At 29.9% G+C, this 11,488-nt stretch overlaps 2 protein-coding genes across 3 annotated transcripts; both read left to right on the plus strand.

Moving 5' to 3' along the window:
- Window positions 1–773: 773 nt before the first annotated feature.
- Hsc70-3 (heat shock protein 70 cognate 3) lies at window positions 774–4,464 on the plus strand (the record flags this gene model as incomplete). Its single annotated transcript, XM_067050492.1, is given in 6 exon segments — window positions 774–1,010; window positions 1,092–1,541; window positions 2,262–2,474; window positions 2,566–2,703; window positions 3,181–3,405; window positions 3,828–4,464. Coding segments are annotated over 6 exon segments (1,470 nt in total), but the record flags the coding sequence as incomplete, so codon positions are not given.
- Window positions 4,465–8,473: 4,009 nt separating this feature from the next.
- Window positions 8,474–11,483, plus strand: LOC106684077 (tRNA wybutosine-synthesizing protein 2 homolog). Of its 2 annotated transcripts, none has more exons than XM_014425937.2 (5): window positions 8,474–8,829; window positions 8,939–9,089; window positions 9,173–9,376; window positions 9,631–9,694; window positions 10,484–11,483. In XM_014425937.2, the coding sequence occupies exons 1-5, from the start codon at window positions 8,652–8,654 to the stop codon at window positions 10,937–10,939; spliced, it is 1,053 nt and encodes a 350-aa protein (XP_014281423.1). In that variant the 5' UTR covers window positions 8,474–8,651; the 3' UTR covers window positions 10,940–11,483. The 2 variants fall into 2 exon arrangements, with proteins under 2 accessions (XP_014281423.1, XP_024215210.1); XM_024359442.2 differs by lacking the exon at window positions 10,484–11,483 and adding an exon at window positions 9,964–10,147.
- The last annotated feature ends 5 nt before the right edge of the window (window positions 11,484–11,488 follow it).

The raw sequence follows: 11,488 nt of genomic DNA on the forward strand, positions 1-11,488 counted from the left end.
TAAGAAATGAAAGACTGAAAAGTTTATTGGTATTGAACTCTGTCCAAGGGGTTCGCTGCAGGGTAGATGGGAGGATTTTGCATATTCGGGTTTTCGTGGAGTTCAGTGAGGAAAGATATTTTAGGAAAAAATATTGCTGGTATCAGCATTAAACCTCTGAACTCACTAAACATTTTTATTAATTAGCTAACACAGCGTATTTCACCCATGTGTTATATTCCTCCATTTTTTTCTTTTTACTTGTTTACAATTCATATATTTTAGTATACTTATTGGTGATGTTAGTAGGGTGCTGAGCTACTAATTTTGTAGCTGGGTTCCAATCCAGCTTTGGCAGACAATTATTTATTCTGTTTCTAAAGCTGTGCTAGATATAGGTTTGGAAGCACTTCTAAGGGGTAGCCTTAATTGGGGGAAAATCTGGCGGTCAAGTGTGATCTTGAATAAATCACCTCCTACAACCGTTGTTTAAGTAACAGTACTTCCTTACAAAGTACTAAGCTTCTGACACTGTATGAATTTTAGCAGTAACACATTGATTAGTGATAAGTGAGTTGGTTAGTCACTGGGTGTGGTAATCTAAAAATTCTAATAGATCCAATTTCGAAAAATATTATTGATTATTGTGAATTGGATATGCCTACTTCACGAGACATTTGTTTTGTTAACCATTATAACAATTAAAGTTTATTTATAGAGTATATATATATTATTTATATTTATATTAATAGTTTTTCCTAAAAGCAGTTAGCTTATATCCACTAATCTTACAGGTTACACATGCAGTTGTTACTGTTCCTGCTTACTTCAATGATGCTCAGCGCCAGGCAACTAAAGATGCAGGTACTATTTCTGGCCTTAATGTTATGAGAATAATCAATGAGCCAACTGCTGCTGCTATTGCTTATGGATTAGATAAGAAAGAGGGTGAAAAGAATGTTTTAGTTTTTGATCTGGGTGGTGGTACCTTCGATGTCTCCCTACTTACTATTGATAATGGTGTATTTGAGGTAATTTTATCTTCTTTTTTTTCTTTTATATTTCTATTGATTAGGATATAAAGAATTTATTAATTCAAATTTTTTGCCCAGGTTGTTTCAACCAATGGTGATACCCATCTTGGCGGTGAAGATTTTGATCAGCGGGTTATGGATCACTTCATTAAATTATATAAGAAGAAGAAGGGCAAAGATATTCGTAAAGATAACAGAGCTGTTCAAAAACTGAGGCGTGAAGTAGAAAAGGCAAAGAGAGCATTGTCTTCCAGCCATCAAGTCAGGATTGAAATTGAAAGTTTCTTTGATGGTGAAGATTTCTCTGAATCCCTCACCAGGGCTAAGTTCGAGGAATTGAATATGGACTTGTTCAGATCTACTATGAAACCCGTACAGAAAGTTTTAGAGGATGCTGATATGAACAAAAAAGATGTTGATGAAATTGTTCTTGTTGGTGGAAGCACGAGAATCCCTAAAGTCCAGCAGCTTGTCAAAGAATTTTTCAATGGAAAGGAACCATCAAGAGGCATCAATCCTGATGAAGCTGTAAGTAATAGTTCTACAGTTATTAAAAAATATTAATATTTTGGGCAGATAACTAGAAGCAAATTTAGTTTAATTTATAATTTTCTCACAGAAATCATTGAGGTATTGATAAATGAGTAAATATTAAACTATTTTGTGACTTCAAGATCAATTTAAATATAAAGCTTATTCTGGAGTCCCTAATTTGTAACGGTATCTGTTAGTTTTTCAAGCATCATGTGACATAAATCAATGTCTTTGGAGTTTTTTCTGTTTTTAATCTGTCTTCGAAATTTTGAAACATTGTTTTTTTATTTATAATTTTTAATAATGAACTTTTGTAATCAAACAAGAAAAAAAATGTATTCCCTCTCAAAATTAGAGGTTTTACTTTTTAAGATAGTTAGAATCTGAAAGTTGAGTAACATCAATAAATTCATTCGTCGACGACTTTTCTCCAAATCAACTGTTCTCAATTTTTTTATGATTGAGTGCCAAAGTCACAGAGTAGCCTGTGAAGAATGCTGCCCAATCAGAGATAAACTATTACCGTTTTGGTATAACTATTCCTACCTTTGCAATTTTCTATTAGTCTTGGTTTTGTGATTCTGCTGGACTTCTATTGTTTGCTATTAACTGGTATAATAAATAAATAATTTTAAAAAACAATTAACAATTGTTTATTAATTTTTAGTGTTTTATGTTCTGACATGTTGCTTATTGTTTTAAATCATTTTTTAGGTTGCTTATGGTGCAGCAGTTCAAGCTGGTGTCTTATCTGGTGAACAGGACACTGACTCCATAGTACTTCTTGATGTCAACCCTCTAACCCTTGGTATTGAAACAGTTGGTGGTGTCATGACAAAACTTATTCCAAGAAATACTGTAATTCCCACAAAGAAATCTCAAATTTTCTCAACTGCTTCCGATAATCAGCACACAGTTACCATTCAGGTGATTATTGTTGTTTGAATGATGAAGAATATATTCATTTTTTTTTTTACTTCTCTATTATAGTTTATTTTATATGATATTGATTTTGTAGGTTTATGAAGGAGAAAGGCCAATGACAAAAGACAATCATCTTCTTGGTAAATTTGACCTTACTGGAATACCTCCTGCTCCTCGTGGAATACCTCAGATTGAAGTTACATTTGAAATTGATGCTAATGGTATCCTCCAGGTTGGTCTCTTGGCTTATTTTTATTACATTTTTTCATTTACAATTTTCAATTGTTTCCTGTCTTTTACCAAAATTTGTTACATGATAAATGATTTTCCTATTCTATTTCATGGACAAAATTGTGAATATATTTGTTTATTAAAACAGCGATCAAAAGACCTTATACATTTTAATATAAAAAGTAAAGTAAAGAGATTTTAATGTAAAAAGTAAAGTTGATGGTTGGTAATGTGGTTAGAAATATAACACTGAGTAATGATTATTTATTTTATTACCTAGTGTATGTTGTAAGCTTTCACCAAAATGTAGCCATGCATAATACTGTCAATATTCTTTACTATGGGTTTAATTTTCGACTGCACTCTCAACCATTATGTGGATTTTAACAACCTCTCACTACTTCAGTTACTCTTTAAAAAATTGTATTTAATTTTTAAAATTACTTTTTTGTTAATTCACTTATATTAATGAATTCAGGTATCCGCTGAAGATAAGGGAACTGGTAATAGGGAAAAGATTGTTATCACAAATGACCAGAATAGGTTGACTCCAGAAGATATTGAAAGGATGATTAAAGATGCTGAGAAGTTTGCTGATGATGACAAAAAACTGAAGGAGAGGGTTGAAGCTAGGAATGAACTTGAATCGTATGCTTATTCTCTAAAGAATCAGCTTTCTGACAAAGACAAACTTGGAGCAAAGGTTAGTTTTAAAAAACTAAATTTCTTTATTAATAATAAGAAAAATTATCCAAATAGTCTCAACCTTAATTATTTGAACATATAAACTTTTTGTTTTGGTCATTATCAAGGACAACTTAATTTTATTATCACATTGATTTATTAATATTTGCAGACTATTATGCCCAAGTCAATTTGATACGGTTTATAACATTCTATTTATAAACCTATTTTTTATCATAGCATTCATTAATAATTTTTATCTTTCACAATTTTTATTTTTTACTATCGTTAACTCATCACAACACTGTATAAACCAAATTTCTTTTTTAACTTATTGCTTCCTTTATGTTGTTATTTACATTGTACGAATATATGAAGAAATAATTTTGAACTTATTACAATTAGATCTTTCAAAAGTCTTATACAATAATTTAATTTTAGGTCTCCGATGATGACAAGACTAAGATGGAAGCAGCTATTGATGAAAAGATCAAGTGGTTAGAAGAAAACCAAGATGCTGATAGTGAATCCTTCCAGCAACAGAAAAAAGAGCTTGAAGAAGTAGTTAAGCCCATCATCACGAAACTTTACCAAGGTGGAGCACCTCCCCCAGGAGGAGCTGAAGAAGATGTTAAGGATGAACTATAAGACTGCTTTAGCTTCATAATTCATTTTGTTTAACAAGACTTAAATTATTGAGAAAACAGCAGTATTTATATTTCTATATTTTGAAGTAATTACTGCAATGTTGTTACTCTGTATAAAACCCAGTTAGAGGAAATTCTTATTTATTGAAATAATAATTAAAAAAAAAAAATCCATTCCACGGTTTCCTCTTACTATTAGTGTTAGAGAAATTTTTGTTATCAATTATATTTATTGTTTGTTTTTTTTTAAATGAAAATAAATTAAGTTGTGTGAGAAATGATGTGCTGATGTATGAAATTGATATTATTTTAGTACTGTGTATTATCTAAATCAATTTTTATGTCATTGTATCATTTCCAAGTGTACAAATATTTTGAGTGATACGTGTGTTGTGATATACGAGGAAAAATAAAAATTTTGTACAAATTGAGTTTTCCAATTTCATTGGCCTTGATATATTTTATTTTATTAAGCAATAGTTATTTTATAGAATAATTTACTTTTGCAAATGATAAAATATCTTGAAAAATATTATGGGCTATATAAACTACAACTTGATATCAACTTATCTCATGGTGAATATTAGTACACCTTCATTTGAAAATCCTGATCTAACAGTTTCAACCATGTTATATGAGATCAGAATTTTATTGCTTACTTTATTATGTTTTCAATTTAATAGCAAGCTAAACAACAGAGAAATCTGAATAAAATAATTGTAAGAGTAGTTCTCATGCTGTTAATCTTCTATTAGCAATAAGATAGGATTTGAATAAAAAGATTCTCAACACATCAAAACAAGCTTAATTTATATGAAACCAGTATTTATATTTTACCACAATCTTTACCATGATATTAAAGAACACATTATTTATGTATTAATTAATTAATCATTAGTCACTATATCTACAAAATGACTGCCTATGAGCCCTAAGTTATTAATGGTCCTTTTATGCTGTCATTTGCTAAAAGTGGATTAAAAAAAAATTCAGACTAATGAGCACAATCAAATCTACACTTTGGTGGGAATCCCTAATGCAACCTGTACTGATACAACCCTGGAAGGGTAAGAGGTCCAGTAGTTGGTAAGGAAGTACTGTTTCTTTAGTAATAGTTGAATAAGGAGGTGATTAATTTATGATCACATAACTGCCAGGTTTCCGCCCCAGTTGAGGGCACCAACTTCATAGAGGCATATGTGTTGTGCAGTAGGATGGCTTTCAAATCTCAGGGCTAAAGTAACAGAATAAATAATTATCTGCCTCAGCCTGATTCTAATGCAAGCCAAGGAGATAGCAATTCAGTGCCTTAATGAACTACCTTGCTCCTGCCCACCTGCTAGTATACAAAAATCAGATTCACTGGCGAGAAACCTCTAACTAAATGAATGTACTGTTCTGTTCATTTGTAGTAATTGTTATTACTGATCACTGAAAGGAATTTAATTATAAAAGTAGTTCTGGTTTATTTTATGCTACTCCTAAGGTTATTTTAATAGATAAAAGAAGATGAAATTCAGCAATCTAGATCTGTATTCTCAAGTAAATAGATGCTGCTTTAAATATTTAAAACAGACAAGTCTTAGACTGTAAAGGTCAATAGAGGCCAATTAAAATGGTATATACAAGCTTAGAAACTAAATATTATAATACAGTGCTATGTTAAATTTGAACAGAATATTTATTTATCGCTATATTTATATTTAGTTATTATCGCGTTGCCAATTCATGGGCCAAATTCTTAAATATATTTTTGATATATTGATGATTTCAAGAAAAACCCATACATTAGATAATGAATTTAGGAGATATGGCCCCATATATCCAGGAAAATCTGAAAAGTTCTAAATATCAGATAAGTCCATAATGAGACAGTACAGATCAAATTACTCAATTCTAATAAGAAAACTGTCCTAGATCAACAGTTTTAATGAATCTCATAAGAGCTCCTTAACATTTTACATTTCTCAATCCAGAGAGAAATGTGAGGGATCATAGATCCCCTTGGCATAAAAAAATTAAATGATTTAAACTTTACAGACAAATTTAGGGTAAGTGCACCAGTTATTAGCAATGTGCAATTTATCAACAGGTCAACCTTTGTTTTTAAATATAAAGAGTTTGGCGCCCCCAAATTTCAAACCTGGCCTTGGCATAAGTTGAACCCTCCTTTAGCTGATCAACCATTACCCCCAAAATAAAGTTGCCAGTGACAGAAAAAAGGGAAAAAGAGACACTACCTGCATCAGTCTTTATCTTTTCAGCTTAAGGAGGTGAGTTGTCTTTTTGTGAATTACAAACTTATATTTTCAATTGGTAATGTCTTAGAATAATCATTTATTTTGTGATTTGGCTGGTATAATTAAATTTATTAGAAATGAGTATGTGAATAAAAAAAAACTTTTTTTCCAGTTATTGAAAACACTGTCAATAATTGGGAATACCATTTAATTTTTGTATACAATGCTCTTTTAATCTTTTGTTTAAATATTAATGCAATGTTAATCCAGATTTTTAATAATAATGAGTGGTTTCAGTATTTGACAGGGAGGTGTCAATAACTGGAGGATGTGGTTTTCAATAATTGGGTATCCCACTTGTTAACCATTGTTCTAATTCTTGACAACTCCTTAATAATTTAGGGTATCCAATTATACCTCTATTATCTAGGATGGTATCAAGATCTGCTGTAGACTGACAAATCCTCTTACATACCACTTCTAACTGAGAAATAGATTTGGCCAGAAGAAATTTAAAAATATATTTTTTGCCAGTGTCCTATCAGGAGAAGACATGTAGACATCATTCATGAAAACAAAAGCTAAAAAAATGAAGGAGTAGAACAGAAAAAGGAAACACCATTATTATATTAGCTTTATTAGGACCACAGACAAAGTAACTTTTAAACTAAAAACATTAAAATAAGGTTAAAAATAAATGTTCCACAGGTAATATCTCTGAAAAAGAGAAGAACCAGGGCTAACAGGAATAGAAAAACTATTCGAAATTACACCGAAACAGAAAATAATTGGAAGCCTCTTCGACTGCAGATCACAACTGACCAACTTTCAATGTAGTTTACAGTATTCCCTATTTTTTTATCCCTAGTTGTGATTCTTCTTACATTGGCAAAATTAAAATCCGTATTTCCCAGCTCAAAACTTCTATCAACTCTCGTAACCATTCTGCCTCTAAACTGCTCCGTGTCCAATCACTACTCAAGACAGATCGGCAACAAACTGACGGATTTGCGAGCTCGTACTAGCCAAGCCAAGCAACCCATCCACACGCTCTGCTCTGAAAGTAGAGAATATTAGCTATCGAAATCATCAACAGGTTCCTAGATAGCTCAAATATATCATTCATAAGAAACATGGGAACTTACCTCAAAATAGCAACTACGTGTGCCTTTTGACTTCAAAGCTACACTACAGAACCCGTTCTTCCATATCCCCCTATTGTTATGATATCTAGTCCACATATAGAAACAGATGCTTACTCTTTTTTTTCAGCAATGCCATCTTTGTATTATTTTTCAGCACCAGACCATAATAGGTTCAAAGCCATATTTGGACTGCTTGGAGGAAGGATTCAGCCCGTGCCTAATTCGTGTGTTATTTTCAAAACCGTTTACATAAGGGGCTTATACATAGAGAATATGGATTCGTTTTTATTTTTGTTTCTTAAAAAATACCTAGTTATTTTCCATGACTGTTCCAACAATTTTTAAAAATTTATCTTTGAATTTAATTGTTAACTTGAATAATTTAACAATGTTATTGCTAATATTGGACTATTTTTTCTATAGAAATTTAAATATAATCAATGATCTTGTATTTAACACTTTTAATTTGCAATTAGCTCCAATACTTTAGTTAAAATATAGAACAAAATATTGTTTAAGGTTTTTAAGTTTATAAATATTTTAAGGTTGTCCAATACTTATACCAATACCAGGTCCAAAACAATAGCTGTATTTATTTTTAATCGTATTTATATATAATTCATTAGCTATTTTAATAGATAATGAGATTAAATTTTTCCCACATTTACTTTTTTGCCAATGAAAGTGATTGGAGTAGTAGTCTAGCATTCTCTTACTTATCAGTTACTTAATAGAGCTTTCAAGCTTCAGTTAATTAAACAAAACATTCTTTAAAATGGAGTAAAATAAAATGAAAAGGGAAGAATACCAAAAAGGACCGTCTAGAACTTACGGTTCCCGAAAAGGAACAGTTTTGTACATCTCAAATTATTTATTTTGTAGGCAACAGATTGTTGTGATAACATTAAAATTATTAGCTTCTATAAATACTAATGTTTCAAAATTCATAGAGAACTAAGAATTTCTAGATTTCATGAGCAGCTTGTAGTTAATAAAAATGTTAGCTCTTTCTTTTTTTTTAAATATCTATCAGAACATTATAGAACGACACAGTCAATGGCTGGGCAAATTTGAATCTTAAGTTCGAAGTCTATCTCACTCTAATTTTGATAATTTGTACTATGGTATCCTAGATCACTGATTTTCCGTGTTAATATTTTACCTGTGCAATTCAACTAACTAAATTTTTGGTTTATTCACTGTATTTAAATTAAATATTTGACCAGTTCAGCAATGACAAAACTTAATTCTGTCAAATCTAAACTCCATGATGAAATTACAAATTATATGAAAAATGATAACAAGTGGTATGAGTATTTAGTGAATGAATTGCCCTCATCTTGGGAAAACTATAATGGATTTTTAGTATTTTCATTTCCATCATTTATGAGTCACATTTGGCTAGAAGCAGGTAATGTTCAAATTTTTATTTATTGCCACAGAAATTATGAATTGTTGAAGCTTCAGATGAATTGGTTCAGTTAGATATGCCATCAACTTTTTTTTTCCCCTTCCTACAGGACCTGGAATTTGGCAAGTTATTTGTAAAAGTCTTAAAGCACACAGTATTGCAATCAAAGGCAGAATTCAGAATGACTCATTTCGGACTCCTCAAGCTTGTTTAGTATATGGTAGTTCCCCTGTTATTATGTATCTTGACAACAAGATTAGGTAATATTTTAATTTTAATTTTTACTATTAGAACTTTTTTGGGAGTTATAGACTGATAAGCTTTGATATTTGATATGCCACAGGTACTCTTGGAATGTTGAAAAAACTATGTTTTCTGCTGGTAATGTTACTGAACGTCATAGAATTGCTACGTTAAAGTGTGATAATGAAGTTATCGTTGATCTTTTTGCTGGTATTGGATATTTTACATTACCATTCTTAGTTCATGCTAATGCTAAATTAGTACATGCCTGTGAATGGAATCCTGATGCAGTTGACTCATTGAGGTTTGTTTTCCCCCTAATTTTCATTTTACTCTTTCCCTTGATATTTTGATTCCATTCCATGCTCATCTATAGATTAAAATGCAAAGTTAAATTGAATTGGCATCATTAGTTTATGATTGAGGATTAATTATGTTGAGGGTGTTGTTATTAAATTTTCTTACTTTATTTATTTTATTGTGATTAATGCATGAATTCTTTATTGATGTATGTCACAGTGATTTTGTGATTCTTAACAAGTTTTGATTTTGTTCTAGGAGAAATCTCCGTCTTAACAAAGTTGAGGATAAATGTATAATAAAGGAAGGAGACAACAGGAAGGTACTAATTACTAGTTTCATTTTTGTGTTTTTATGAGTGTGTGTTAAATATTTCCATAGTACTTTTAATAACTCAAATCATAAAATTGATTTATAATTTCTTTCCTAATTTTGAAATCAGTATTATTAAAAAAAAATTTAACTATGGTTCTTTCTCAGATAAATTGTGTCACTTTATAAATCTGGAAATAAATACAACTTATTGGAAATTAGTCTTTGGCCTCATAAAAATTTGTTGTATCATTGTTCAGCAATGTGAATGATTTTTAGATTTTCTTGGTTCAAAAATAAAAACCCTTTTATTTTGTGATGTGTGAATTACGCTGTGTTCCTGCCAACCAAACCTAAATTCAAGTGGTCAAACGTTCTGGAAAAATATTCTTCCTCTTGTATCCCAAAACAAACTAAAAATAATTGAGCCTTATTACGTAAGTTCTGTTAGTAATACTGATGGTAAGCCCCTATCATTATTTTTTTATTTCAACTATTTTGAAAAAATCTTTAGTGCAAATTTCCCAAATGTACTTTAGACATTAATTTGCTCGAAATTTTCACAAGAAATTTCTTTTTATTTTTTTGTTATTTATAAACATTTAATAGTTCAAATGTATTCTGATATGATCTGTATTAAATTCTGATTGAGGGATTGAAAAAAAAATGAAATAGACGCTTCGCCGAGCTTCTATAAACCTAGGACAGCAAAGTGACAGTTTATTTGAAAATGACTCTTATATAAATGATTTTGTAAGACATTGTTCTAGATTTTACTATCCTGATTGTGTGTTTTTAGGTATGTCCAAAGTTTGTTGCTAATAGGGTTAATATTGGTCTGATTCCATCTTCAGAAAAATTCTGGAAAACTGCTTGTGAAGCATTGTTACCATCTGGTGGTATTCTCTACGTACATCAGAATATCACTTCTCGAATTTCGGCCAACAAACATTGTGATATTTGTAAAATGGTTTTAAAAAAAATCGGATGTGATCTTACTGAGAAGATTGAAATTTCAAAAATAATACTCTCAAGAAACACAGACTTCGAAATAGAACTCAAAGCTGACTCTTCTATTGCATGGAAACATTTGGAGTGGTTTGTTTTTTCTATTCATTTATCTCACATTTTGTTGAACATTTTAGAAATTATTCACAATAAAAAATGGTTTATTATTGTTGATGAAGTTGTTAAAGTAAAATCTTATGCCCCACATATTGATCATTTAGTGTACACTGTTTCATGTAAACCATAAAATTGATCTGTTTTTTTTTTGTGTGGTTATAATTTATCGAATATACCATAATTTTTAAATTATAATAATACTTACATGTAAATATATTTTAAATTTTAAATATAATGAAGTGATGGATTATAATTTAAATAATTATTTGTATTATTGAACATTAAATTCTTGAGTATTTATTGAAAAGAACCAAATATAATTATATGATTATGCATCATTTGTAAAAAAACAAAGTAATTAGATAATTCATTATATTGTACAAATTTTACTGTACTGACTATTCGGTAATGTAACTTTCTGATGTTTATGTAAATTATTTATTAATTTATTTATGATTTATCATTTAATAATGCCTATGTATATATACCACATTGTTTTTCCTTTTACAGTGTGATTATGGAAAGATTGTAAAAATGTATTCTATGTAAATAAATGTTTTATTTATGGAATTCTCCATTTGTTGAACATTTTACTTATTTACTGGTACAAAATATGTTTTTAAATGTTATGTTAAACACTATCAACTTGTTTTTATTTTATTTCTGTAAGCTTAAATAT

The sequence above is a fragment of the Halyomorpha halys genome, unplaced genomic scaffold (assembly GCF_000696795.3).
Source record: "Halyomorpha halys isolate HHAL.00 unplaced genomic scaffold, Hhal_1.1 Scaffold541.1, whole genome shotgun sequence".
Taxonomy (NCBI): domain Eukaryota; kingdom Metazoa; phylum Arthropoda; class Insecta; order Hemiptera; family Pentatomidae; genus Halyomorpha; species Halyomorpha halys.

Excerpts from the sequence above, each read along its gene's own strand:
- LOC106684077 (XM_014425937.2), top strand. The coding sequence starts at position 8,652 with ATGACAAAACTTAATTCTGTCAAATCTAAACTCCATGATGAAATTACA. Across the intron at positions 9,377-9,630 it reads GATGCAGTTGACTCATTGAG|GAGAAATCTCCGTCTTAACA; the intron begins GTTTGTTTTCCC and ends ATTTTGTTCTAG. Across the intron at positions 9,695-10,483 it reads AGGAAGGAGACAACAGGAAG|GTATGTCCAAAGTTTGTTGC; the intron begins GTACTAATTACT and ends GTGTGTTTTTAG.